This window comes from Chanos chanos, chromosome 8 (assembly GCF_902362185.1).
Source record: "Chanos chanos chromosome 8, fChaCha1.1, whole genome shotgun sequence".
In the NCBI taxonomy this organism is placed as follows: Eukaryota; Metazoa; Chordata; class Actinopteri; order Gonorynchiformes; family Chanidae; genus Chanos; species Chanos chanos.
In genome coordinates, this window is record NC_044502.1 from 12,223,683 (window position 1) to 12,250,992 (window position 27,310).

A 27,310-nucleotide genomic window follows, 5' to 3' on the forward strand; every position below is an offset into this window, starting at 1 on the left:
TCCACTACTGAGTAACTTTAAAATATTCTTTTTCTTTCTTACTGAAAAATTTGAAGTATGTCGTAATGGCAGAATGTTCTCCATTTCTCCTTGTTGTGAATTCATAATTGTTGGTGATACTTTGATTCATATTTTATGTTATGTAAATGTTCGTTACTCTGTCCCCGCATTAAAGATTGAGAACACTCTCGCTCTGCAGGGTTCAAGCCATATTCCCTACACCAGATCCAGCTGCTCTGAAGGATAGACGCATGGAAAATCTGGTGGCTTACGCTCGTAAAGTGGAGGGAGACATGTACGAGTCTGCAAACAGCAGGGTATGCTCCACACACAGCGCACACACACCCCCACAGACATGGAGTCTGAATACATGCTTCTGCCATTCTTCCAAAGATGTCACATTTGGCTCTGAACTCTCAGAGCACCCCATGAAAATAGCTTTCTGCTAATGTGAGCTCAGTATTTCCACACTAAACTGCCTTTAGCTACTTAGTTTCCATGTATCGCTGAACATGCGATTTGGTTTTGAGGCTGTACCAGTCCGTATGTGTAATACCGTGTTCTCACAGGTTGTTTTTGAAGCTCTTGTGGGTTTACCAATCACACAGTCAACCCCGGCCTCACCCTCTTGACTTTGTTATTCAGGATGAGTATTACCACTTCCTGGCAGAGAAGATCTATAAGATCCAGAAGGAGCTAGAGGAGAAGAGACGCTCTCGGCTACAGAAGCAGATCATTAACCAGGCGCCTATGACTGCACCTGGGGCCCAGCAAGCTGGACTACCCCAGCCTAATGCACCGGCCACTGGACTAGCTGGCAGGCCACAGAGTGAGTCTCTCATCGGCACGCACACACACCCTTATATGCACAAGTTCTAATGCACCCATACGCACACTTCTGTGCCCATAAACATGCAATACTTTACACACATCATCTCATAGACGCGTAACTGATCTCATTTGCATCTACATGTACAAGGAGTACCTTTATTGCCTCTTTCATTCTCTCCCTCATTCTCTCTTCCTCTTTCTCTCTTCAGATGGACCTGTGCCCATGCCCAATGTGCCAAATCAGATCATGAATCGCATGCAAGTTTCACAAGGTACCTCTTTTCACTACTGCTGCGTTTTACCATGTCTCTCACTGCGTACTGTAACTGGTTCTGATCGGTGTGTGTGTGTGTGTGGTGGTTTCATGTCTTCTGTGTGTTTCCTGTAGGGATGAACCAGTTTAACCCCATGGCCATGCAGAATGTGCCCATGTCCCAGACTCCTATGGCAGCTCGCGCAGCCTCACCAATGAACCATCCGCAGCAAATTAACATGAGCTCCGTCCCTACGGTTAGTCTACTGCCTTTATTCTTCCCCTGCCCCCACCTTTCCATTCTGTTCCTCCGTGTTTATCACCAGAATAAAGGGACTTGTATTAAAGTGGGTGGTTGACATCCTCTCAGACAGACCTTTGTGATGGGAGTCTGTCTGTCAGGAGAGCAGTTATAACCAGTCTGATTTTCTCCTCCCGCTCTCTCTCTCTCTGACTCAGATGGGTATGTCTCCCACTCGGATGCCTCAGGCACAAGGAATGATAGGAGCTCACGCTGGCGGTATGGTGGCGCAGACGGCCAATCAGACCCAGTTCATGGCTCAGCCCCAGTTCTCCAGCAACACCGGCGCCATTAATGTCAACATGGGCCAACCGGCTGCACAGGCAGCTGTCACACAGGTCAGAGAGAGAGAGCATGCCAACACACACACGCACTCACTAAAACAATAACCGTCCCCTCCCTAGGCACAGTGAGATCCCCTCGTAACACGACTTTGTGTTTGTGTCCCTGCGTGTGTATGTTTTGTGTTGCGTGCGTGTGCGTGCGTGCGTGCGTGTGTGTGTGTTTGTGTGTTCTCTCCCGCAGCAACAGCAACAGGCTCAACAGAACGCTAACCTCCCCCTGAATGCACTTGGCCCTCTGGGCTCCCAGCTGCCCTGTGCCCCGCCCCCTCAACCCCCCCTCCGCGCCACTCCGCCACCCAACACCAATGCTGCCTCCGCTAACCTGCCGTCGCTCCAGCCCCCCGCACCCCCTCAGACCCAGCCCTCCAGCCAGAACTCCACCCCCACCCACCCTGGCTCCACCCCTGTCCAGGGCACCCTGCCCCAGACCCAGCCGGAACTCCCCACCCAGACGCAGCCCCCCACCACTCCGGTGAGCCAGTCACCTTGCTCCACCCACTCCTGCTATGCCGCCTTAGAATGAAAGAATGAACTGTGATGTCATAGAAGAAGGAATGGAGTGGATGTTTAGAATCTCATCTCCTTCAGTTACTGAATGTCTCATTGGTGTGGCTTCTATATCCCTGGTATAACCAAATGTGAACATTTTCATAGGCTGACATTTCACACTGATGGAGTTTTGCCTTGAAGGAGCGGAGGGTGGGGGGGTGGTGCGCGTTATCTTTAAAGTCCCATTTCTTGAGGGGTTTTTTTCCCCTATTTGGGGTTGTTTTAATGGTTCACATTCCTCTGAACCCATTCACCTTTCGTTCATGCTCTCTTTTGCACTCATCTATTTCTGCAGCTTTCACACACTGGTGCCAGTGTGGATAACCGGGTGCCCACTCCAGCCTCTGCCGCCAGTGCTGACCTACACTCCCAGCACGCTCTACCCGACTTGCCCGCCCCCGAGCCCAAAACTGAGCCCCGGCATGATGATCAGGACTTTGACTCCACAGGAGTCAAAACGGAAGCCAAGATGGAGGTGTGTCCCACAGGCATTGTTTATGAACATGTCAGATCTATGACCTGGATGGAAATGGGGTAATAGGGGTTAACTAACAATACGTTTTGAATACTACTCAAAGTGCAGAACAGGTGATAGGTTTTGTAAAACTTTGCTATTTTAAATGAACTTGGAAAGGCTGATCTTAAATTGTCTTTAAAACTGTAAAGTAACTGTTCCTGTGATTATTTCCTTCTTCAGACTGAGGATGACTCTGGCTCCCTGATGGTAAAGAAAGAGGAGCAGGAGGGGGCAGAGGCCAAGCAGGAGCCAATGGAAATGGAGGAAAAGAAGCCAGACATGAGGACAGAGGCCAAAGAGGAAGAAGAGGGCGGGACCAACGGCACAACCACGTCCTCCTCACCTACCCAGTCTCGCAGGAAAAGTGAGAGCTGAACCCTGTATCTCACTGCTACTCTCTCCCTCTCTTTCTCTCTCTCTCTGCACAAAAATTACTCTCGTACCATCTCACATGTTGTAATTTCTCCCAGCAAAAATGATATGACTACTGAGGAATAATTAAATTAAAGAAAAAAAAAAGACTTAAAATGATAGTTACCATTATGAGAGGTCATCAGACTTAATCAAGGCAAGAGGTTGTAATTACAAAGGGCTGTGTTGTACAATGAAATCCTGAGGAACTGAAGGCTTTTTGTCTGATCAAATGTTAAGATGTTGTCTCGTCTCCTCTCTGATTCTCTGTAGTCTTTAAGCCAGAGGAACTGCGTCAGGCCTTGATGCCAACACTGGAATCTCTGTACAGACAGGATCCTGAGTCTCTGCCCTTCCGCCAGCCTGTGGATCCCATTCTACTGGGAATTCCAGTCAGTACCCCATCCATATGAGCACTCAGAGCACTGATCACCAGTCTATTCACTGACCGTTTCTATTACAGACCAGGAAAGACTCTAGGGTTTTTTTGTTTTTGTTGCTATATCTCAATGTTTTATTTCGCAGGTCATGTATGTTTTCTCTTTGTTAACAAACTGTACACTTTGGGGTAAAAGTAGTTTAAAACTATGTTAAGTTTCAGACTTTGTCTACCTCAGTGTTAGTACAGAACTGCTTTGCGTACGTGTCTGGCTAATGCCGTCTTGCAGACGTTTTCACAGCGCTGTTTGTTTGTAACGCAGGACTACTTTGACATTGTGAAGAACCCCATAGACCTGTCCACTATAAAACGAAAACTGGACACGGGGCAGTATCAGGAGCCCTGGCAGTACGTGGACGACGTCTGGCTCATGTTTAACAACGCCTGGCTCTACAACCGCAAAACGTCACGCGTCTACAAGTACTGCTCCAAACTGGCCGAGGTGTTTGAACAGGAGATAGACCCTGTCATGCAGGGCCTGGGCTACTGCTGCGGAAGAAAGGTGAGGAGGAGAAAAATAACGGGAGACGAGCGTAGGCTTCACTCCGTTCATGAATGCTTTGATTTCTTGTCATTTTGAAATTGATGGACACTTAAATGCCAAGAGCATTTACACGTGCTTTTTACGGTAATAATTCCCTGTTTCAGTAAAGGACAGCATGCGTGACAGCTCTTTTAACAAGTAGCCTCAGTGAATTCATCCTTAACATACTCTTATTTCTTTGTCTTATCACCCTTGCCCATTGTCTGCAGTATGAGTTTTCTCCACAAACGCTGTGCTGTTATGGCAAGCAGCTGTGCACCATTCCCAGAGATGGCACCTACTACAGCTACCAAAACAGGTGAGATGGCACTGAACTCTGTGATGCACAGATACAGGTACCTGACAGACTGAGCAGAGACTGGTTGCCATACCATACACACAATGGGCAAATGGTCTGTCGTTAATGAAACGTAAGCCCCCATGCATGTGCTTTGACGGAGTTTGTGATTCTGGGGTGCAGCAGTCCAGACCAGACATATCTGAGAAGAGCCAGTTTGCTTTTTCCATGCTTTGCTTTGAGGATTGGCACAACGTAACCCAGCGTTGTGTGGCTAGAGGACTGGAGTTGTTTACGTTTTGCTTAGTGCTTTTTTGCACAACTGTCACAAAAATGGAGGCCAGAGACTAACACCCCCCTTCCCCGTGTCCTCCTCCTTTTTCTGTGCTGCTAGTCTGCTAAGAGACTCCAGTCAGCTTTATTCATTGGTCCTCGCATTATGCGCACTGGCATATCTCAGCGCATTTTTCCTGTAAAAATGCCTGATTACTCATAATGGGCTCCCCTGCTCCCCCTACTGTATGTACCTAGCAACTACAGCCTGTCCACATGCACAGCACACTTGCAAAAAACAACCCCCAGCCATTTGACCACATTGAAACTTCGCTAATAAAGAGTTCCACAGCTAGTTAAAATGCTCGGTTTTAGAGATCACAATGGTTCATTTGTTTGTTTGTTTCCTGAAGCTAACTTCAAACTGACGTACATGGTAGAATAATCACCGTCCCCATTCCATTATAAATCAGTTACCATTATGGAACATGGCACACACACGAGGAATTAAAGCAGAAATGTGTTGCTTGGTTTTCCACAAGACACATTATTCCACAGTAGTGGATCTTTGATTAAATTTGCTGACTATTCACTGTGAAACCTTGGGCTGGTTTCCATTTCATGGATGACTAGAGAAACCGCGCGGTTGCATATGCACAGCTATGTTGCACACGAGTGACACATACACTCACTCTGCCCAGTCTGGGCCGTTCTGCCTAATTAGCAGCCAGCCTTTATTCTTTAGCTCATGACTCCTTTCAGATTGCTGAACCCACACAGTAAAGGCTCTGCAGAAGGTATCTTTCCTCAGAGATCCACATCTCTTTATTCATCAGAGTCTGCGACGTTCATATTCTATCTGTCCGACTTGGCTGAGTGTTTGTGACATGCTGAGTGACACGGTGTTGTGGCTGTTAACAGGTATCATTTCTGTGAAAAGTGCTTTAATGAGATCCAGGGAGACAGCGTGACGCTGGGAGATGACCCAGCGCAGCCACAAACGTAAGTCCTGTCTTATTCATATTCCCCGCTTCCCCCAACCACCCTCTCTGCCATTCAAAGCGCTTTTGTTACCTCGACTTCGTTTGGTCAGTTACCCCACAGATCACAAGTAAAGGTTGTTGTGGTGTTATAAGTCTGTTGTTAATGAAGTAGTATCACATTATGGGTGGATAATTATTTGTTTTAGATAAATGATAATGTTTGCATCTGTAAGTCGTGTGGTTCTGTTTAGTGTTGATTTGTGACGCGTTTTTGTTCCTCATTCCTTTGCCTATAGGATGATATCTAAAGACCAGTTTGAGAGGAAGAAAAACGATACACTAGACCCTGAGCCGTAAGTACACCAGCTCTATATGTCTACACCCATGCTGAAAACACCACCCATTAAAATGAATGTATTACAGCTGCACCTGAAGAATGCGTTTTCCAGTCGGCAACATTTTATGCTGCACTCTCTAGATCTGTCAAAAGGCATAAGTGCTTTAATGGGCAGGCCATATTGTTCAGTAAATCGTTCTCTGCTATCAACCGGGTAGTCTCTCAGGTGTTTTCAGACTGCGTAGGTAATGCTCTGTTGTGCCATCTGTTGAAAACTTGGCTTCGTTACTATTATTAGAGAGGTCTGAGAAGGTAAACCTTCATTACAGATGCATGTACTGAATAATAGACATGTGTACCTGTTTGGTCTAAATTGTGTTGTCTTTGCTTGCTGTGCTAATGCTGTCTGTTGGCATTCATGCATTCTGCAGAACAGAGTGCAGAAAAAACTGTGTCCATAGGAATGCTTTATATAGCCACTTAGAGTAGACACATCTTTTTTTTCTTTCCCCTTTTTGTTGGTCAGGTTTGTTGAATGTAAGGACTGCGGTCGGAAGATGCATCAGATATGTGTTCTACATTATGAAGTCATCTGGCCGTCTGGGTAAGTTTGTCCTGTTAACAGTTTAAACAGCCTCAGATTTTTATCATAAATGACAAACTAACACTGTGTCCTATCTGTACAGTTTCATCTGCGATAACTGTCTGAAGAAGAGTGGAAAGTCGAGGAAGGAGAACAAGTTTTCTGCAAAAAGTGAGTGGCAAAGACATTGGTTGTTAAAAATTCAGGCGAAATTCAGCCTGTGATTTTAATGGTCCCTGTATGGGTTTTACATGGTTATTTGACTTCTTTTCTCCACACGTACATACAAAATGTATGTTGGAACACCATGCATACTCCCTTTCTTGCAGTGCATTGTGGGCATTTGCTTTGATTTTGCCTCCCCTCTTACACAGTGTCTGTTGTCTTTTTTTTTTTTTTTTTCCCTCCCCACCCCAGGATTGCAGACGACGAGGTTGGGCACTTACATTGAAGACAGAGTGAACAAATACTTGAAGAGACAGAACCATCCAGAAGCTGGAGAGGTTTTTGTGCGAGTGGTGGCCAGCTCAGACAAAACAGTGGAGGTCAAGCCAGGCATGAAGGCGAGGTAAACTGGACCCGGAAATTGATCATTTAGAATAACCAACTGTGTGCATCCTGAAGTTTAACCTACTTGATACCTTGTTTCATTAATGATGTTTTTTAGAATACCTCAAAAATGAGATTATATCTGTAACCTGTAGAAACATGTCAATGTGGTACAGATTCTCTGCATTCTCTGACTTTGCATGGATTCTTTTAAACAAAGCAGTAAACAGTCCTTAGACCATGCAATATGGTTTACTTAGGAGAGATTAAATATATCTGCTTTAATTTGTTTTCTGCTGTACTACAGGTTTGTGGATACAGGCGAGATGGCTGAAAGCTTCCCATATAGAACCAAAGCACTTTTCGCCTTTGAAGAGATCGACGGCGTGGATGTCTGTTTCTTCGGTATGCATGTACAGGAATATGGCTCAGAATGTCCTTTTCCCAACACCAGGTAAGTGGATATGACTTGCGTGCAAAAGAGAATGAGATTTTGAGATTGGTTTGAGGGGTCTGTTTGGGATGGAGATGCTAACAGCACTTGTGTCCTGTGTCACAGACGGGTATACATATCATACCTCGACAGTATTCATTTCTTCAGACCTCGGATGCTGCGAACAGCAGTCTATCATGAAATCCTCATTGGCTATCTGGAATACGTCAAGAAACTTGGGTATGTTGCACCCGTGTTAATTATATTAAATATACCTGAACTAAAAAATAACATGATATATGATAAGATACTATTACTTTGAAATTTTTAATTTAACTGGAGTTGGTCATCGTTGGCCTTTGATGCTTTGTCCTCCAGCTACGTGACTGGTCATATTTGGGCCTGTCCGCCAAGCGAGGGTGATGACTACATCTTCCACTGTCACCCTGCCGACCAGAAGATCCCCAAGCCCAAAAGGCTGCAAGAGTGGTACAGGAAAATGCTGGACAAGGCCTTTGCGGAACGGATCCTACATGATTATAAGGTAAGCCACAGTTCTTTTTGCTGGCCTGACATTTAGGAGCAGGATTTCTGTGGAGTGCAGTCAGTATGAAACCTTAGATTAGTGCCTCTTAAGTGAACTCAGGGCCGTCTCCAGGCATTCCACATGTTAAATTGCAGCACCAGAACATCTGATTGAACGCCACTTGGCAAATGATCAAACCCTTGATTACATGACTCACATTTGCCTTGTGTGGAATTAAAGAAATATTTTGATTTACTGGGTTGGCCAGAGGACTGTATTGATTACCGCTGCTCTGGATCAGTGTGGTAGCCTAGCAGATGTACGTTATATACAATCTGCAGGTAAATGAATGATCTCGTTTGCTGTTGGCTGCTGATTAAAACTAAGTGCGTGTGCATGTATTTGACAGGACATCTTCAAGCAGGCCACGGAGGATCGGCTAACCAGTGCTAATGAGCTTCCCTACTTTGAAGGCGACTTTTGGCCCAACGTGCTAGAGGAGAGCATCAAAGAGCTGGAGCAGGAGGAAGAGGAGAGAAAGAAAGAAGAGAACACAGCAGCCTGTGAAACCCCAGAGGTAAACAGGAAACTAGCCACCTAAGAAAAAAACAGTTTTGAAAACAAATCTAATTAAATCAACAAAAGTTCTTGTTATAGATCTTTATGGAGGCTTGATATAAGTGTGCAAAGATTGGCTGTTAACCATAGTACGCCTGGAATAAGAATGTATTCATGTTCACGTCAAAAGTACACTTTGTCTCTTTCTGATGATCCTTAGTGACTGTTTGCTTTACATAAATGTCCAATTAATTGTATTTTTTTTTTGTTTTGTTTTGTTTTTAATTACTTTCATAAGGGTACACCAGGGGACAGCAAAAATGCCAAGAAGAAAAATAACAAGAAAACCAATAAGAACAAGTCCAGTGTAAGCAGAGCCAATAAGAAGAAGCCTGGGATGCCGAATGTAGCTAATGACCTATCCCAGAAGCTCTATGCTACCATGGAGAAACACAAGGAGGTGAGACTGACATAATGTTGCCGTTATGACGATGGAACTATTTGTCCAAGTCTTTTTGGCCAAAACGCCTGTCCATGGTTTGACCAGCCAATAATGTTGTCTGACCGTGTGATTCTCAGGTGTTCTTCGTGATCCACTTGCACTCGGGGCCCATGGTCAACACCTTACCCCCCATCATAGATCCAGATCCACTGCTGACCTGCGACTTGATGGACGGCCGAGACGCCTTCTTGACGCTAGCACGGGACAAGCACTGGGAGTTCAGCTCACTGCGTCGCTGCAAGTGGAGTACTATGTGCATGCTGGTGGAGCTGCACAATCAGGGCCAGGACCGATTCGTCTACACCTGCAACGAGTGCAAACACCACGTGGAGACACGCTGGCACTGCACCGTCTGCGAGGTCAGAACCGAGAGAGAGGGAGAAACTGCCATAATAGTTGAGATTAATGGCTGGGTTGAAAACTGAGTCTTTGTGTGTTTTGTTTGGATCGTCCATTGTGATGATTACTTATATTACTGTTCTACTGACCGCAAAGAATTTCTCATATAGACTGAGCTTTATGTAGCCTAGTTAGAGTGTATACGTCACGTTTTAAAATTCTTACTGATACAGATATGTGCGAAACATATAGTACTACGTCTCATTAAACGATTTGCCTGAGAAATCCGTGCAATCGTCACAAATCAGGAGTATGACTTTCAGTAGTTGACGTTGTTTTGCCACCGATACAAGATTGTCAGTTAAGTCCCAAGTTCACTATTCTGCTGCTTCTGTCACTCACATGTATTCATTTGTTATTTTCCTTCTCAGGACTTCGACTTGTGCATCAACTGCTACAACACTAAGGGTCATGAACACCAGATGGTTAAGTGGGGCCTGGGTCTGGATGATGACAGTAACAGTCAGAGCGGCGAGGCCTCCAAGAGTCCACAGGAGAGCCGCCGCTTGAGTATCCAGCGTTGCATCCAGTCCCTGGTGCACGCCTGCCAGTGCCGCAATGCCAACTGCTCGCTGCCGTCCTGCCAGAAGATGAAGCGGGTGGTGCAGCACACCAAGGGCTGCAAGCGCAAGACCAACGGCGGCTGCCCCGTGTGCAAGCAGCTCATCGCCCTCTGCTGTTATCACGCCAAACACTGCCAGGAGAACAAATGCCCCGTGCCCTTCTGCCTCAACATCAAGCACAAGCTTCGTCAGCAGCAGCTACAACACCGGCTGCAGCAGGCGCAGATGATGCGCCGACGCATGGCCACCATGCAGGGCCGCGGGATGCCCCAAAACCTCCCGTCTCCGCCAGCCCCCACCGCCCCCAGCACCCCCACCTCCCATCAGCAGCCCAACACGCCGCAGACGCCTCAGCCTCTCTCCAACCAGCCGCCCACGCCGAACGCGGGCGTCATGTCCCCCGCTTACCCGAATCCGCCCCGCAACGGTCAACCGCCGGCACAGGCCTCCCAGGGCAAACCTGGTCCTCAGGCCTCTCCCCTGCATCAGCAACAGTCTCCTCTCCCTCAGACCCCTCAACAGCAACAGCAGCAACCGCCCCAGCAACAGCAGCCCCCGATAGCCGCCGTCAAGATAGCCCGACACATCGAGATGGTGGCAGCCCAGCAAAACCAGAATCCAAACTATCGCATGAACGGCCTTCCCATAAACCACCAGCAGCCACGCATGCCTGGACAGATGCAACCGCCCATGCAGATGGTTGGAGGGCCCCGAGGACCTCAGGTCATGCAGCCCATGGCTCCTGGCCAGTGGCCTGGGGGACCACAAGCAGGAATGCAGCCAGCCCAAGCCCCACAGCAGGTTCCTCCCCAGCAGACACCCCCTGGTGCGCAACCGCAGATGGGCATGCAGAGGCCCATGATGCCCCAGCAGCAGCCGCAAGCCCGCATGATGGTACCTACGCAGGGCCAGCGGCCACAAGCACCCCAGCGACCCGGCACCATCGCCCCCAACGCCCTGCAGGAGTTGTTACGCACCCTCAAATCCCCGAGCTCGCCTCAGCAACAGCAGCAAGTCCTCAACATCCTCAAGTCCAACCCACAGCTCATGGCTGCCTTCATCAAGCAGAGGACAGCGAAGTACCACGCCAACCAGCCGCAGGCGCAGCAGCAACAGCAGCAGCAGCAACAGGGCATGCACGGGGCAATGGCTGCTATGCAGAGTGGTGCGGTGCAGAGGCCTGGGATGGCCCCCCAGCAGCCTCAGCAGCCTACGCCTCAGGGCATGGCAGCACTTGGGCCTCAAGGGCAGCTGATCAACGCTGCGCACAGCAACAACCCCCAGCTACAGGAGATGTACCGGCGGCAGCTCTTAAGGCAGCAGCAGCAGCAGCAGCAACAGCAGCAACAGCAACAAGGAGTGATCCCCCAGGCCCACGGGCAGTTCCCCCAGACACAAGGATCGGCCGCCAGCTATTCGCAGCTTCGCATGCAGCAGCAGCAACAGCAGCTAGCCATGCAGGGAGCCAGTGGGCCCATGGGCCAGCTCCCATCCATGGCGCAGATGGGCCAGCCAGGCATGGGTCTGGACGGCTCACAGAACATCCTGCACCAGCGTATGCTCCAGCAACAGCAGCAGCAACAGCTTCCACAACAGCAGGCAGTCCTCAAGCCCCAGATGGGCTCTCCAGCCCAGCCCAGTCCGATGAGCCCCCAGGCCCACCTGCTCCCGGGCCAACCCCAGGGGGCGCACCTACCCGGCCAACCCATGGGCAACGCTCTGAGCAACCAGGTGCGCTCGCCAGCCCCCGTGCAGTCGCCACGACCGCCCTCGCAACAGCCTCCACCACATTCCAGCCCCTCACCGCAGATCCAGCCCCAGCCTTCGCCACAGCATGCACCGCCCCACACGGGATCTCCCCACCCCGGCCTAGCCGCCCCCCTGCCTGGCCCCATGGAGCAGGGACACCTGGGCACACCGGAGCAGAGTGCTATGCTCCCACAGCTTAACACACCCAACCGTGGTGGGCTGACCAGTGACTTGAGCATGGTGGGAGACACGACAGGAGATACTCTGGAGAAGTTTGTGGAGGGATTGTAGCGTTTTCTGGGAGACTTCACCCACCATAGTCTCCCCTCCCCTTTTCTGGCTCTTGTTTTTTCTCGAAAGAATTTTTGTACTGACATGTAAAAAGTTTCAAGAAATGTAAGAAAAAAAAAAAAGAAGTTACAAGAAGTCAACAATGCTAGGGAATGTTATGTTTCCTAAAAAAGAGACTGATATTTCTTCTGTAAGTCAGTGGATTTGAAAATTGCTGTTTAAAGAAATGAAATCACAAAGAATATATTTTTTGGTTAGACCGAATACGGTCAGTCTGTTTTTGTTTTTGAATTTTTTTTTTTTCTTTCCTTTTTTGGTTCTGTTTTTGTTTTTGTTTTGGTATGGTTTTCATGCCTTTTCTTTTTTTAAGAAAATTTACAAAACAACTTCATTATATTATTCATACCTTTTTTTGTTTTGTACCTTATCTAACTTCAAAGCATTTTTGTTGAAAGACTGTAAAATAATTTGTCTGGGAATTTGGCCAGGTTTTTTCTCTTCACTAGCTCTCCTCTTTCCTGGCAATTGTATTCTAGTGTTGTACCATTTTTCAAGACGTGCGTTTTGGGAGGCACCCTGCTCCTTTCCTCATTGTGAAGTCTGTGCAAGGAGAAATAATTGTTTGTATTGATAGGAACTGGGCATACACACAGGCATGTGTGCAGACATACACATACACACTTACAAAATTAGAAACACAATACAACACCTACCCTGAAGAGGACATGTGGACGACATCTCACTGGCCTGGATCCAGAGTTTCTGTCTTGCAGATGTAGAAAATTGTTGCTTTTTTGTCCTGATTTTGTCATACAGATATATAAGTATAATGAGAGAGTAGCCCCCTAAGCTGAGTGGGAAGGGGAAGGGTGAGTCTTGGCTGGCTGACTGCTCATAGGAACAGAGAAAGAGTTCTGCTATCAACCCTCATTCCTCTCACACAAAAACTTGAACTGGGGGTTCTACTTTTTCTCTTAATGTAAATCATGCAAGTTATTAAGCAAAATACTATAAATATAAGGAAGAGAGAATGAAATCACTGTATAAACTGGTTAAAAAAAAAGTTATTTCTTACTTATATACCATATTGTTAAATAAACTGTGTGCAACAGATCAAAACACTTGTGTTGAGTCTCTTTGGTTTGATTTTATAAATAGTATGTTGAGTGTGCAGTATGGAAGTGTGTGACAGTGATTTCATATTTACATCAATGCAGCTTCAGGTTGTTTTATGAGGGTTCTTGAAAGGTCACACCTCTTCAAACGTCGAGGAGGCGTAAGATTTGTGGTAGGTATGGATATAAAACACTTCTATGTGATTAAGTAGTCACGGACGAAACTGATCGACCAGCACTTGAAATTATATGTGTTTAATAGCGATCAAGGAATGTGGGTAGGGCGATTTGGGTCGATATGACCAGTTCGAAGAGGATGAAGTTCGATCAGGCCGTTATGTCAGCATGAACCCAGCTGCTGCAACTACTTTGACAACCGTTTGTGCTGTGATTGCATATGCAATCTGTATGAACCGAAGTGTCCCACCCCGTTTTTGTCTGCTATATCGAAATCTGCACATTTTGTGTTGCAGTATGTGGCTATTTTAGCCCTAAACGAGCCATGCAAACTGGTTGATATTCATGAAATATTCATTATTAATTCAGACTCATTGAATTATAGTAAAGATGTCGTAGAATGTATACACAATTCACTGTTTCTGTCTTAAAATATTAGATCTTCCAATGAATTTTCATAACGTTACAAATTTTGTAAGCAACATTGTCACATGATGGGGGCGTTGCGTAATTTGATGCTACGTCACAGGAAACGCAAGTAGAGGCGGTTGAGTGTGAGTATTTTGAACAGAGTTCCTCCGACACGCACCAACATTAAAATTACAGTCTTTGAGTGTTTGCATAACCGATACAAATAGCTGATGCCTTTGTCGAGTTCAGGTCGAAGTAGTGCAAATGTTCGGTGTGTAACAGAACGTCACAGGACGCTAAACGGCATGTTAGCTTCTAAGCTAGCTCTCTGCTCAGTTGTAGATAATAACAATCGGTTCCAGTGCTAGCTTGTTGCCTGACTCTTGATAAATCTAGCTGATGGGATTTAACTGGTTTAACATTTTTACCAGACAAACCATTTTAAAACCAGTTAACCAAAAGGGCAACGTAGCAATGGTCTGCCGGTCCATTTGTCTGGGAGATGTGTCTATCAGGGTGATGTAGTAGCTTGTGATATGTGAGGATGGATGACTCGGATCAAGACTTTTCTGACCTCTGCTCTCGACTATTGAAGAGAGTGCGTCGAAAAGGAGGAGACTCTGAGGATGACAAGAAGACAGTTACAAAGGTCGATGAAACTCGCTCTCGCGTCCACAGCACCGCTTCTGCGATATCCCAAAGCAATAATGTCCCCAAAAAGAAAAGGAAGAAGAGGGATGCGGGCACGGAGCGTATGAAGTGTACAGAGGACCACACAAGTCAACTTGTCGTCTTGACCAATGGTGTTTCTCAGCCAGTTGGTACCGTTCAGACCAATGGTGTTTCTCAGCCAGTTGGTACCGTTCAGACCAATGGTGTTTCTCAGCCAGTTGGTACCGTTCAGACCAATGGTGTTTCTCAGCTAGTTGGTACCGTTCAAAATGATCATAAGAGTGTTAAGGAGCCTGAAAAGGCAGTTATGGAGCTTTCGGGGGTGAAAAAGAGCGTGAAGGAGAAAGTGCTCAGCAGAATGCAACAGTTCAGAAGAGCGAGTCCACAGAGGATGTCACACAGCGAGATTAAGCAGCCTGAAGAGACAGGCCCTCATGGGGATGGAGCGAGTACATCTGTAGCAGTAAACCAAGGTAAGCTTTTCTGTGGTTAAGATAAAAGTTTCGATGTAAGGGGGGGGAGGGGGTCGGCACGGTTATTTTTCTGGTCCTTTTGACGGCTTCTCTGGGCCTCTGTGTGTGTGTGTGTGTGTGTGTGTCAGTCCCCATTAAGGACCTTGAAGGGGATGAGGCACTGGCCCTAAAACTGCAGCAGGAGCTTGACAGGGAGGCTGAGGCATTGGCACAGAGACAGGCTGATGTGGATGTGGGGGACTTTTCCTGTCAGCTCTGTCAAAAGGACCTATCAGCACTGACTCCTCAGCTCCGCACGGAGCACATTAACAGGTTAGACATCCTCCAAGACAGCGCAGAACTGAGTTAATGCTCTCTTAAACGTTTTTATAAAAGGACCCTTTCATTTGCCCGTACATTTTTGTGACTGACTGTCAAGCTCACATAGCCTGTGATACTCATCCAGTGTGACATGGTTCTTTAAGTCTGAACTGAAGATACTCTTATGACTTTACCAGTTATGGGCATAGTTTGAGCTGATATGATGCGTAATCTCCTCCTCTCCTCTCTGCAGGTGTCTGGATGACAGTGAGGACAGCGCCTCGGGACGCCCTCAGAAGCCGCGCATCCCAGAATGCCCCATCTGTGGGAAGGGTTTCAAGTCCGAGAGAAGTCGCACTGCCCATTTGAAGCGCTGCTCAGCTGACATGGGCGTCCCCCCTGCCGCGCTGTTGCAGGCACTGCAGAGACAGGCCACTGAGACCGGGAGTGACCATCCAGTTAACCAGCCGTGAGTAACTATCCATTTTTAATGAGCGTATTTTAATGAGCAGTGCTTCTTTGTACAGTACTTTATGGGGTGAGCTATGTTTATGAGGGGAAAAAAAACCCATATATATCTGCTTGCAAATTAAATATGAGAAAAGATACTCTTTATGACCTCGCCAGTTGACTGTTTCCTGTGTTTTCAAATGTAGAGAAGAAAAAAACTGAACAAACTTGAGTCAATTAATAGAACATGGTGTGACAGTATCAGTTGAGGTATAACGGTTTTTCACCGAAACTGAAAACCACAATTCTGTGGTCCTCAGTCCGGTTTGCAGTATGTGTGTAGTGAAGCGTGAATTTTTTGTTTTTTTTTTCTTCTAAGTGAAATTTTTCTTTTCACTCTCTCTCTCTTCCAAGTGTGACTGGAATACATATTCATAGTGCAGGAGAACATTCTACATGTTTGTGCTTTTGATCAATAAGATTAACATTAATAATAACTTAAAGCTGGTCAGAGGTGGGTAGTAACAACATTTACTCACTTGCACTCACTTCATTAAATTTTATTCAGAGTTCTTTTTTTTTAATGGAGGATACTTTTGGCTTGTACTCAAGTGCATTTATAAGGACAAAATTGTACTGTTATACACAGTCACATTTTATTAATTTTTTATTTAACACGCGTTCTCTTGGTTTTGTTCTCTCGGATTTGTCAGCCTCTTTAGGTCTCCATTGCCAATTACATCCTCACATCTCTGTCCAGTCATGATGAGGTCATATCTTACATGACTCCCTTTCTCCAAACGTAGCCAGTCACACTTGTGCTGTTAACTAATGGTGACACCTCAGTCCTTAAAATAGTGTTCTGTTAATGATTCCAACACTAGAACGGGACAACAGCAACAACAGTGGGTGATTTGGGGTAGTTAGGGCAACCCTGTGCTGTTTGTTCAATCTATGTTTTCCATATAGACTACCAAAAATAAGAGTTAGATAATACGCCGCCTTCCTTGTCTGCTTAAAAATGTGGACATATGAACCTAAAAGAACTGAATATAAAACTGGAGAGAACATGTGCTGGTCAGTTATGGTTGTGGCAGCGGGGTGTAATAACGCTAACAGCTAACCTTATTTGACTAAATTTATTAAGAGAGCTGATGTTAGCTAGCAAGCGAAAAATGCCATGCATAATGTTGATGTGAAGAAGTAACTATGTTAGTTGTAGTCATGATCCATTGGGCTCCTGTTTGCTGCCAAAAGATCAAGACCTCACTGCAAAAAATCTTTGAGAGCCAACTACTATTGAAGCTCAACAGTGAAAGTGATACTTCAGGACGGAATACGCAAGTACACTCACTTTCACCAATACTCACACACACACACACACACACACACACACACACACACACACACACACACGTTTTCAATCAGCAAAACACATATTTAGTCATTCATCTAGCTATATACAGACACATTTAGTCTCACAATCACTGAGCCTGTCACTGTGAGGAGAGTCCAAAGCCTCTGAATTCACACACAGTGTTGTTAACCAGATATTGGTTTCAAAAGCTTTATGTTGTGAAAAAGAGAGTGATGGAGCAGAATTCAGTTTGTGCATAAATACTACATAAAGGCTTAAGGGCTTTTAGACTGTCTAAATTTAAGTTTAGAGGATCTACTACTGCAGTGTTTCTTGTGGCTGAAATTGACTCATTTATGTTGTTTGGAGAAGAATTAATTTAGTATCGTCTGTTGTTTAATTGTAGTGGCATATGATTTATATGCCGTCAATTTAATTACTGTTTTATATATTTATATTTTTGACATGTGGACATATTACTTGTGTCGTTTTCATTGCACCTCAGGCTGTGATTATGTAGTTCCATAGCTATTGAACGACTTGTTCTGAGTATAAAATAAAATCCTGTAAAGTAACTGGATGCACATTGTAGTCTTTTCACTAGATACTGTCATACTCTTACTCAGGTAGTTGTTCTGATGACTAGTTCTACTTTTCCACTTGAGTCATCGTTATTTTTAACCTAAAAATGCTTTTATTTGAGTGCAGTTTTTAGCTGCTCTACCCACTGCTGAAGCCGCTACACCTTTTATCCTCCTTTTCAGTTTTCACTGGGAGAACATAGACGCACGTCTCTTACCATGCAGCGCATATATGCTTTAACTGAGCAGGTAGTCATAACAGCTTCAATAACCAAGTCAACCGAGTAATCATTTTAAATAACAACAAAACATGCAGTGGCATTACACAGACCATAAATGATATGTGATATCGGTATATATGCATCCACGTAAAATAATAAACTAGATCCTAGGCCTTTCTGAAGCTGGAGCTTGTTTTTTTTCTCACGGTTAAGTGGCCATGCATTGATCTGGAAAAGGTCAGAACAGGCGGTCATAACGTTGCAGTCGTGCGTTTTTTGGTTTTGTTTTTTGCTCTGCTGAAATGGCATGCTTGGGTAACAGGCCTGAAATGAGGAGCTTCCTGCCTCATCCAGTTTGCCCATGTGGCAACACTTCGGGAAATCTCGCTGTCATTTTCCTGATTAAGAACCTTAAAATATGCTGATGTTTCTATTTTTTCCACTCATCGTCATGGAGAAGAACCTTAAAATAACTGTGACTCAAGTTTAGCTTCCTTTCATTCTCGTTTTATGAGAGGCTTTGTTGTTGTTTGTGTTAAAATTGTTCTTTTTGTGTTAAATTTACCAGTGTTTAAAGACATTTAAAGAGAGAAACTCAAGTTCTGAATCAGCTCAATTCTCATTCAGGCCAAACCACGAATACAAACCAAACCGTCACCCAAAAGTCATGGTACAAACCAAACCGTGAACAGGGAGAACTATTATACCGTTAGTATCAGTATCAATCAATAAGTACGCTTCATCCTTTGAATCCTCTTGCTCTCCACTGTACCTACCATAGTCCCCAAACTGGAGGTGTCAAGAGAAAAGGCCCACCAGACCCTGGTCTCCCTGCCAGGAAGAAGCACAGGAAAAAGAACCAGCCAATGGACGAAGACACCATGGTGGCCCTGGCCCTGTCCCGGTCTCTGCTGGATCAAGAGATAGAAAAAGAGAAGGAGCAACTGAGAGAGAAGGAGATGGAGCGAGAAATAAAGGCTCAGCTCACAGGTGCCTCCGCAGCTGTGGGGTCGCTGTTACAGTGGAGACCTGGCGCAGGTAATTTCAGAAATGATGACTTTGTACACACGAGTCAGTCATTTATTCATTGCTTAAGCCCAAGGTGTTTCCTACCATCTGTTAAGTTCCACAAACGCAGTTTTATCTCTTGTCCCGGAAAATGTACTCCATTAATTGTTCAGAGTATTTAAATCAACCAAAATTTGTTGAGTAATACTACAACCAGTCCTCACTTGGTTTCCCAGCTATTCTGTCTAATCCTCAACAGTTAAATGAAGAGGTGACTAACAAACTAACAGTCAGGATGTTGACAATCGAGATGTCCATTTGGTCTTCTGTACAAGCAAGAAGAGACCGTAGACCTCTCAACACAGTAAACATGACCATATGTAAGAGCATTACTCTCCATAAACCTTCACTCGTACTGAATGGTGACCTCGTTGTCATTGACGGTGACAGGTAAGGGTCGAGGGAAACGGAAGAAGGGCGCTCCCGCTCTGCCCCCTCCGCTGCTTCTGATACAGGATGCTCAGGCAGCCCTGAACCGCCTGCAGGAACGAGTATCAACCCTCCTGCTCCGGCCAAGGCCGCCGTCTCCTCCTAGCCCCACCCTCAGCCCTTGCACGCTCTCTGATTGGACAGGGGCTGCGCCACTCTGGCTAAAGAGTGCACTGCCCAATGGGGGACCAGAGTCTATCTCTGAGTTCTATACTCCTGAACTTGGTGCTTTTATTCAGCCCTGGACAGGCACTGAGGTATGACAGATAGAGACACACAACACACACACGCAGTAAACTACACAGCTCTGCCATGGTTCCCGCTGATCCTTAAAAAATCTTAAAAGGCATTGAATTCATGCATTTAGGCCTTAATTAGTATTAAAATGTCTTTAATCAGTCTTTCACAAGTCTTAAAATGCTAAGAAATGAGAAATCAAATGCATGATTTGTGTTTCAAGTATTTTTTGTAGATTAACTATACAGCCTGTATGAGCTGATATTATTGACCTGATCTCAAATGCACTCGTTGTAAACCAGCGGGCTTATCATTAACACACAGATGTGTAAGAATGCACAGGATGCCTGTTGGCTGCTCAGTGATGTGTCCAGACCTTGAATAATATGAATGTTGTATATTTTGAATAGCCACTATAACATTTCAACAGTGTTGCAATATTTCTCAGATTGATAAAGTTGTATAAAAGATTGACTAATTGACAACCACTCATTTTCAAAGACTTTCTGTTTTTCCTCGAAGGGACGGTGATAAATTGGTCCATTTCCGCTGCCTTTATCAATGAGAGGGAGGTTATCTTTACTGGATGGCATCAAGCCATTAAGACGGGAATGAGAATCCGACCGCACATGGGGGAAAAAAAGATTTTGTTGTACAAGTTTTTGTTGGACCTGTTAAGAGCCTATGCAGTTTAGTTACGCCACACAAAACACACTAATATTTTAAGCTGAAGTATGAAGAATACACTTTATTTATATTTTAGTTGTTGTGTAGGTGGTCTTGAATTTCATTCCAAGTTGCATTAAAAATGTCTTAAAAAGACTTAATCTAGCTTGTGTGCAGCTGTAGGAACCCTGTCTACCGCTCACTTTATCTCTGTTATGCTCCTATAATTGAATACATTTACAAACACTGACATTTACACAAGACTATGTCAGCCTCCCTGTCTCTCACCATCTCCTTCTTTGTCTCTCCTCACACACACTCACTCTCTCTCTCTCTCTCTCTCTCTCTCTCTCTCTCTTTCTTATTTTCTTTTTGTCTACCTCTCGGGCAGAAAGAGAGGCTGAAATCAGCTGTGGAAACGCCTACGAACCGCACTGCTGCAGGTCCCCCCTCAGGCATTGCCGTGGATGAGCCAGCCCCTCACACTCCTGTGTCTCAGAAACTCATTTCAGTCCTGCCCCAGACGGCCTCCTCACGCGGTTCTCTCAACCTGGACACCCAGGCCATGCAGGATGTGCTGGAGCTGGCCGAGGAGGGCATGACCCTCACGCAGTGGGGTAACACAGGCAACCAGACCAAAGAACAGACATGTGGAAACAAGGACAGTAAGGACACTTGTGGAATATTTTTTTTTTACCTATACAGTGAAGTTACATATACATATAGGGGACAAATTTCCCTATGGGACAATAAAGTATACCTTACCTTACCTTACCTTACTTAGCAAGCTTTGCTAGTCAGTTTGATCTCAGTTAGCTTATGTTTGATCAACACATGGTATATATGCACATACAAATGTGTGACATACTTTGGCATATGCCATATGTATGGAGGATCTCGAGGATATCTTGTGTTGACTTTTGCCTTGTTCCTGATTTTCGCACGTATTATTCAGATAAAGATTCTGATGTGGCTGACCTGCCTCTGAGTGGTTTTGTTCCTGAAGCCACAGAGACCGATAAGAAGAGACGGGATAAGAGCATGGTAAAAGAAAACGCCTTAGATTATCTTGACCCTTTTCTTATGTTTAATTCCCATGTTATTTCTTTTCTGCTCTTTGTGTTTTACTTCTCTGCTAATCAGACATTGACTAATGTGCCCTCTCTTTAATGTGGTTTTTGTATTGGGACTCTGTCAAAATCAGTACTATCAAATGCAAGTACTTATACAACTAATCGAAAAATATGAGTCATGTGATTTTGTCTTTAATATTGTGTTGTGTCTCACAGGTATCCCTGTCCAGACTGGCGTCTGATCTGAGCAGTATGGTGAATAACCCCCAGCTGAGTGATGTCCAGTTTCAGGTGGACAGTGGAGATGTGTTCTTCGCCCATTCATTTATGCTATATGCACGCTGCCCCCTGCTGGTTGAGTTTGTAAGTGCATCTCTGCAACTGTCCCTGCAGGTTTTAATGTACATTTAGTCTTTTTTCAGTACTCAGCAAGAGCTCCTCAACTGGGAACTCTACTAATGCATAATAATTATGCAAAATGCAAGCCTACTATCACCCTCTGAATGTAAATTATGCTTACTTGCCTCTGTGCGTTGCTCAAGTAGTTCCCTCAAGCCTCGGTGTGTACAGTTATGTGTGAAGTGAGTGATAATGTACTTTCTTAAGGTGCGTGTGTATAGATGGCTGATGATTGTGATCTTACTCATCTTTAAATGCCTGTTTTTTCATATCTAAGCATGATCTGTGTGTCTGTGTCTACATCCTCAGGTCCATGAATCTGGCTTTGGCGTACAGGAAGAGGGCATGCCCGCTGCACAGAGAGTGTTACTGGCAGAGGTGCCCGCTGGGGCTGTGCGTGCCCTGCTGCAGTATCTGTACACTGACTGCTGCCCACTCACGCCGCCACTGCTCCCCCACGTACAGGAACTGGCCGGCAGGTCAGCGCATTTCCTACATACCTAAGCCTCGCTTGTTTATTAAGAAAATGATGATTATCTAAGTGCTAAAAAATTGTCTAAATTGTAGAGCAGTAACTGGCTGAGCGGTCGTTCCCAATGGCTGCTTTCAGGATTAGGTCATGTTCATTTTTGGGGTAATTTTGGGTTATTTGAATTTAACTTTAAACATTTTGTTTTCTCCCATACCACACAGTTCATCATTTGTGTTAGCTAAGTGACACAAAGGCTGATTGAAACAGACATGAAGACTTGTAAATAATGCCTGGAATTTGTGATTTAGCTTAGTGCTGGAAACCCAACAGTCATATCAATCAAGTTCAGTGGCCCAACTGAATATTGTGTGTGTGTGTGTGTGTGTGTGTGTGTGTGTGTATGTGTGTGTATGTGTGTGTATGTGTGTGTATGTGTGTGTGTGTGTGTGTGTGTGTGTGTGTGTGTGTGTGTGTGAGTGTGTGTGTGTGTGTGTGGGGGATGTGTTTTCTTTGGCTTGAATCTTGTCACACAGGTTTGACCTGACTGAGCTGCAGCGGCAGTGCCAGCACTACTCTGAGAAGAGTCAGGCAGAACTGGAGGCTGAGGCAGGGGTGTGGGGAGACACCCTCGCTGAAGAACCCCAGAGTGGGGAAGAGGAAGATGACAAAGGCCTGGCAGAGAGCAAGTTCCTGGAGCTGCTTCGATCCATGTGGCACCAGGAGGACAGCGAAGAGGAGGATGAGTTAATAGAAGGTGGGGTTGAGGAAAAAAGAATGGATGAAGAAGAAGAAGAAAATGGGGATGATGGAGAGACCAAGGAGGAGAGAGTGAATGAAGATGAACTTGAAGAAATTTATGAGTTTGCTGCTACTCAGAGGAAGATGGAGACAATCGTGGAGACGGGGACTGAAACTGGAGAGGAAGATGAAGAGGAAAAGGAGGAAGAGAAAGGAATAGATATATGCCTTGAATCAGAAAAACAACAAGATGTGAAAAGAAATGAAGAGGGAATTAGTGTGTCACGGAGAGAAGAATCAAAGGCTGATGAGGTACCCTGTAATGTCGAAGCCAATAATCACCATAGTAACAAACCCAGATATGAGGACAGAGATATCATGGGGGAACAACAAATCCAGAGTTCAAACACAGAGGAGCTTAATGCACATTTGACTCCAGTATCAAGCGTTCAGCCATGTCCAAAGAGAAGCACAGATCCTTCCCTGGAAAGGAGCTACAGTCGACTTTTCTCTGAGTCCTGGGGTGACTATGTGGAGCCTTCGCCAACCCCAAAATCATCATCCGAACCTTCACAAACCGGACTCAAAACAATAATCTCTCGGAGGTCATCTGTCCCTAGTCGACAGTGCTCAGTTAGTGAGGTCATTGATCTGTCCATCAGCCCACCAGTGGCCTCCAGTGAAAGTATGTCTTCACTCCCCATCCCTGGTCTGTCTCCAGAGACAGGCAAAGAAAAGGAGGCCCAGGAACTGAGCAGAACTGAAAGACAGTGCTGTAGGAGAGAGAGCCAAGGTCCTTATTCTATTACTGAACCCTGTTCACCTCCACTTCACCACAGCAAGGAGCCAGAACTTATCGTCCTCTCTGACTCATCCGGCGATGAGATGAACGTAGATCCTCCCACCAAAACCATGAGTTCTCCTGCAAAGCTCATCTTATGCAGTTCCCCCTCTTTTCCTCATCTGCAAACTTCTCGGAACCCCAAAATTTACACTTGCATCAAAGCCAAATCCGGCGAAGAGAACAGTCCCCCACCAAATAGATTAGTCAAAACTGGCACAGCAGTGGATACTAAACACAGCTCCTCTGATCATATTCCTTTAAATTCAGAGCGGCTTATTTCTGAATTTTCCAAATCAGAACACGAGACTGACCGTACCAGTGACCAGAGCTTGATGGATGGCTCTGCAGAAGTGTCCTGGTTAATCCCAGCGACACCTGTGCTGTCCACACGCACCGGTTCCATCCAGACCTACAGAAACATACGTCGCACTCAACTCTTTCCCAAACCTAAGTCTTCTGCTTCTTCCTCATCCTCAGCTAGTTCCAACATCAGTAAGATGTGCAGTAGCTCTGCTCAAACAGAGAGCACCTCCTTCAAGGGGAGATCAGCCATCTCAAGCCAAAGTAGCACTTGTCAAGCTTTGGGTAATAGTCCACCTCAAGCACATTTAAGTTCATCAGATCCCAGCACTCATGGACACTCTCCTGTTTTCCAAGTACCTTCTTATCATCCGAAATTGCCCCAAATACCATCCCGTCACTCCCTCAAGTCCTCCATAACTACACCAGACCTACAAAATGTCCAGCAGCCCACTAGTAGCACTCCCTTGCACTCAGTTGTACCTCTAAAGCTCCAGAACCCCCTGAGTTCACCTCTGCTAAGTGACACTGAGCAGCGGCATCAGTCAAGAAGGGATTGTGTAGCCGGCAGCTCCTCTGGCAGCCCAGGGAAACTACGTTTGATCCTCTCTGATAACTCTCCATCTTCTCCCCAAACCTCCAACACCAGGCAGAATGTTAACAAATCTTCAGCCCAGCGTTGGTCCTCAACTGAGAGAAATGATCTCTTGGAAACATCTTGCGATTCTCTTAAGAAAGCCAGGAGGAGTGCAGAAGAAACGGAGATAAGAAAAGATGATAAGGAGGAGACGAGAACCAAGGACAACAAAGAGAGAAGTGGGGAAGAAACTGGAGCAGGAGAGAAGTCATGTGCTCAAGCCAGTTTTTATGCTTTTGATGAACCGCCCATGGCGTTTGATGACTCGTGGGGTCTGGGCGGCGGCGCAGTGGAGCAGGGGCCGCGTTTCAGTCTGAGATTGGAGAGCAGTGACCAGGGAGACAGTCCCAAGCCTAAGAGTCAGAGGGGGGGCGACACAGCACCCCCCGTGTCCCGCCGTCTGTCCCAGCCATCTCCTCAAAACATCATCAAGTCTGATGTCCAACTTAACAAAAGTCTGCTTGACCCTAAGGTCTGGGATGACTGGGAGGAGGAGGATGAGGAAGAAGAGGCCGCTCTTCCTCTTTCCCAGAGGTTAGGTACTGTGGCTCCTGCCCAGAGAGTGGCTCAGCTAAAGACGCCAGGTACCGGTGTGAGAGATGGTCGACATGACTGTTTACCCTCAGCCGAACATTTTAAACTTTTCATTTACCTTCTTTCATTTGTTCATCATGGCTTATCCACCTCTTCATTTGAGTTACTTTGTTATGTTTCTGTAATGCAGTTCAGTCTTTAAGCTCACATCACATTTCTTGTGTACCGTTTATTCCCTTATTCTTAACCAACACCATTCATTCATTTGCATTGCTTTCCATAGTGGCAAGGGCCAAGAAGGGCCAGGCGCCATTGGTGCCCATCACCCCCATGCCAGGCTACTCAGACATGGACACACCAGAGCTAAAGAACAGACTCAACAGGTAGGTTTATAACCACATCATGATCATACTGAAGGATGAACTTGCATTAGCAAACTAAGGAAAAACTTTTTATTTAGTATTGGAATGTTGTCGTCAGCATGAATTTAGGATTCCGAATTGTCAGCGCGGACAGATACGACATGACCGGAAGAAATTAGCGACTTGTTATCGGAATTCTTATATCTGATCATTTTCCCTCTTCTCCAGATTTGGGGTACGTCCTTTGCCTAAGAAGCAGATGGTTCTGAAGCTGAAAGAGATCCATCAGTACACTCATCAGCTCGTGAGCTCAGACTCAGACGACGAGGTCTTCGCTCAGACTCGCCCCAGATCTTTCTCCCAGCCTGCCTCCGTGTCCTGCGCCAGTTCACTGGCCTTCAAACAGCCTACAGCGCCCTCTGCTGTCTCCCCCAGGAAACAACACCCCAACGAGGACTCGGAATCTCTGTCTGCCTCCCAGGCTTCCAACACCTCCTCTACAGCAGCCAGTGAGGAATCAGAAAGGTAAACCCCCCATTATACAACACTGTCTCTGTGCAGATTTTTTTGACATGGCCTGTTCTTATCAGGTAAGGCTTCCGGCCTTAAACGTTAACAAGTTTAGGTCCGTCAGAATGTTCAAGAATGTTTTATGCGCACTACCTACACAATTCGGTATTTTTATTGGTCTCTTTATCCTGTTGTCTGATTGAGCTCACTGCATGCACGCTGATGTATAAGCACTTATATTTGGGCATTACTTTTTATTATCTTGGCATTTCTTTTATGTAGATGATGACAGGGCCTTTTCTAATAAGCTTGTCTTCAATCAGATATTAATTCCAAAAGACAGATCTGTATCTCAGTACCTGGTCACAAATGGTTAATGTAAAGTCAGATGTCTGCGTTTAAGTTCATTCTCCTGCTCCTTTTCTATGTCAGATCCAACCCTGAGCTGTGTCTGTCAGATGACGATGACTCAGACAGTGAAGGTATTACAGCGTCTCAGGCCGTCACGCGACACAAGGACAAGCTGCTTGCAGTGCGTCATTTCATCCTCTCAGATCCAGACCTTTATGGACGCATCCTTCAGTACCAGCCTCTGGTACTGGCAGAGCTACAGGGCCGCCTGAAGGCGGCGGGCATCCGCCTGGGTGCGTCCAAGCTGCTCGACTTTCTGGACTCTCAGTGCATCACCTTCACCACTGCCAAACCAGGACACGCCGCTCCATCACGCACCAGAAGACGGGGCAAAGGGTCGGCCAGCACGTCCAGTCGGGGTGGAAGAGGCAGGAGGAAAGTAGCGAGAAAGCTCACAGAGTGAACTCCCAACAGAATGGGTCCAGCACAGGAGTAGGCAGGAGACTCAAGAGATGAAATTGCAGTAGTGAAAACGTGAAGGATGGTGCAACAGGATGGGAATACTGAGGCAACTGAAGGGTTAATATCTTAAGGAATATTATCTTACCGCTGTCCAATGATTTGTAAGTTATGTTAAAGCTGTACCATGCACTGGTTGAAAGACAGTCTGTATCAGCTGCTCATCAGAGATGCTGCTCTGTTACTATCCTGTCACAGGATG

General features: G+C 45.8%; 2 protein-coding genes across 2 annotated transcripts in view; both read left to right on the forward strand.

The window, feature by feature from the left end:
• The window catches only part of crebbpa (CREB binding lysine acetyltransferase a), a 35,494-nt gene extending 23,214 nt beyond the window's left edge, over window positions 1–12,280 (forward strand). Inside the window, exons 9-31 of the mRNA XM_030781279.1 lie at window positions 200–317; window positions 646–829; window positions 1,041–1,103; window positions 1,220–1,341; window positions 1,544–1,723; window positions 2,574–2,771; window positions 2,976–3,159; window positions 3,480–3,598; window positions 3,908–4,147; window positions 4,399–4,487; window positions 5,661–5,741; window positions 6,019–6,075; window positions 6,586–6,663; window positions 6,746–6,813; window positions 7,060–7,210; window positions 7,499–7,645; window positions 7,751–7,864; window positions 8,003–8,168; window positions 8,560–8,727; window positions 9,007–9,168; window positions 9,288–9,569; window positions 9,981–10,643; window positions 10,683–12,280. Coding sequence (XP_030637139.1) covers window positions 200–317; window positions 646–829; window positions 1,041–1,103; window positions 1,220–1,341; window positions 1,544–1,723; window positions 2,574–2,771; window positions 2,976–3,159; window positions 3,480–3,598; window positions 3,908–4,147; window positions 4,399–4,487; window positions 5,661–5,741; window positions 6,019–6,075; window positions 6,586–6,663; window positions 6,746–6,813; window positions 7,060–7,210; window positions 7,499–7,645; window positions 7,751–7,864; window positions 8,003–8,168; window positions 8,560–8,727; window positions 9,007–9,168; window positions 9,288–9,569; window positions 9,981–10,643; window positions 10,683–12,212 — 5,164 coding nt within the window. The 3' untranslated portion in view covers window positions 12,213–12,280. The remainder of the gene's footprint in view (window positions 1–199; window positions 318–645; window positions 830–1,040; window positions 1,104–1,219; window positions 1,342–1,543; window positions 1,724–2,573; window positions 2,772–2,975; window positions 3,160–3,479; window positions 3,599–3,907; window positions 4,148–4,398; window positions 4,488–5,660; window positions 5,742–6,018; window positions 6,076–6,585; window positions 6,664–6,745; window positions 6,814–7,059; window positions 7,211–7,498; window positions 7,646–7,750; window positions 7,865–8,002; window positions 8,169–8,559; window positions 8,728–9,006; window positions 9,169–9,287; window positions 9,570–9,980; window positions 10,644–10,682) is intronic.
• Window positions 12,281–14,459: 2,179 nt separating this feature from the next.
• Window positions 14,460–27,119, forward strand: slx4 (SLX4 structure-specific endonuclease subunit homolog (S. cerevisiae)). Its single transcript, XM_030782862.1, has 13 exons — window positions 14,460–15,060; window positions 15,189–15,372; window positions 15,614–15,829; window positions 18,751–19,007; window positions 19,428–19,723; window positions 20,761–21,017; window positions 21,320–21,413; window positions 21,659–21,805; window positions 22,151–22,320; window positions 22,847–25,416; window positions 25,650–25,749; window positions 25,957–26,253; window positions 26,671–27,119. The coding sequence occupies exons 1-13, from the start codon at window positions 14,460–14,462 to the stop codon at window positions 27,050–27,052; spliced, it is 5,571 nt and encodes a 1,856-aa protein (XP_030638722.1). The 3' UTR covers window positions 27,053–27,119.
• Window positions 27,120–27,310: the final 191 nt, after the last annotated feature.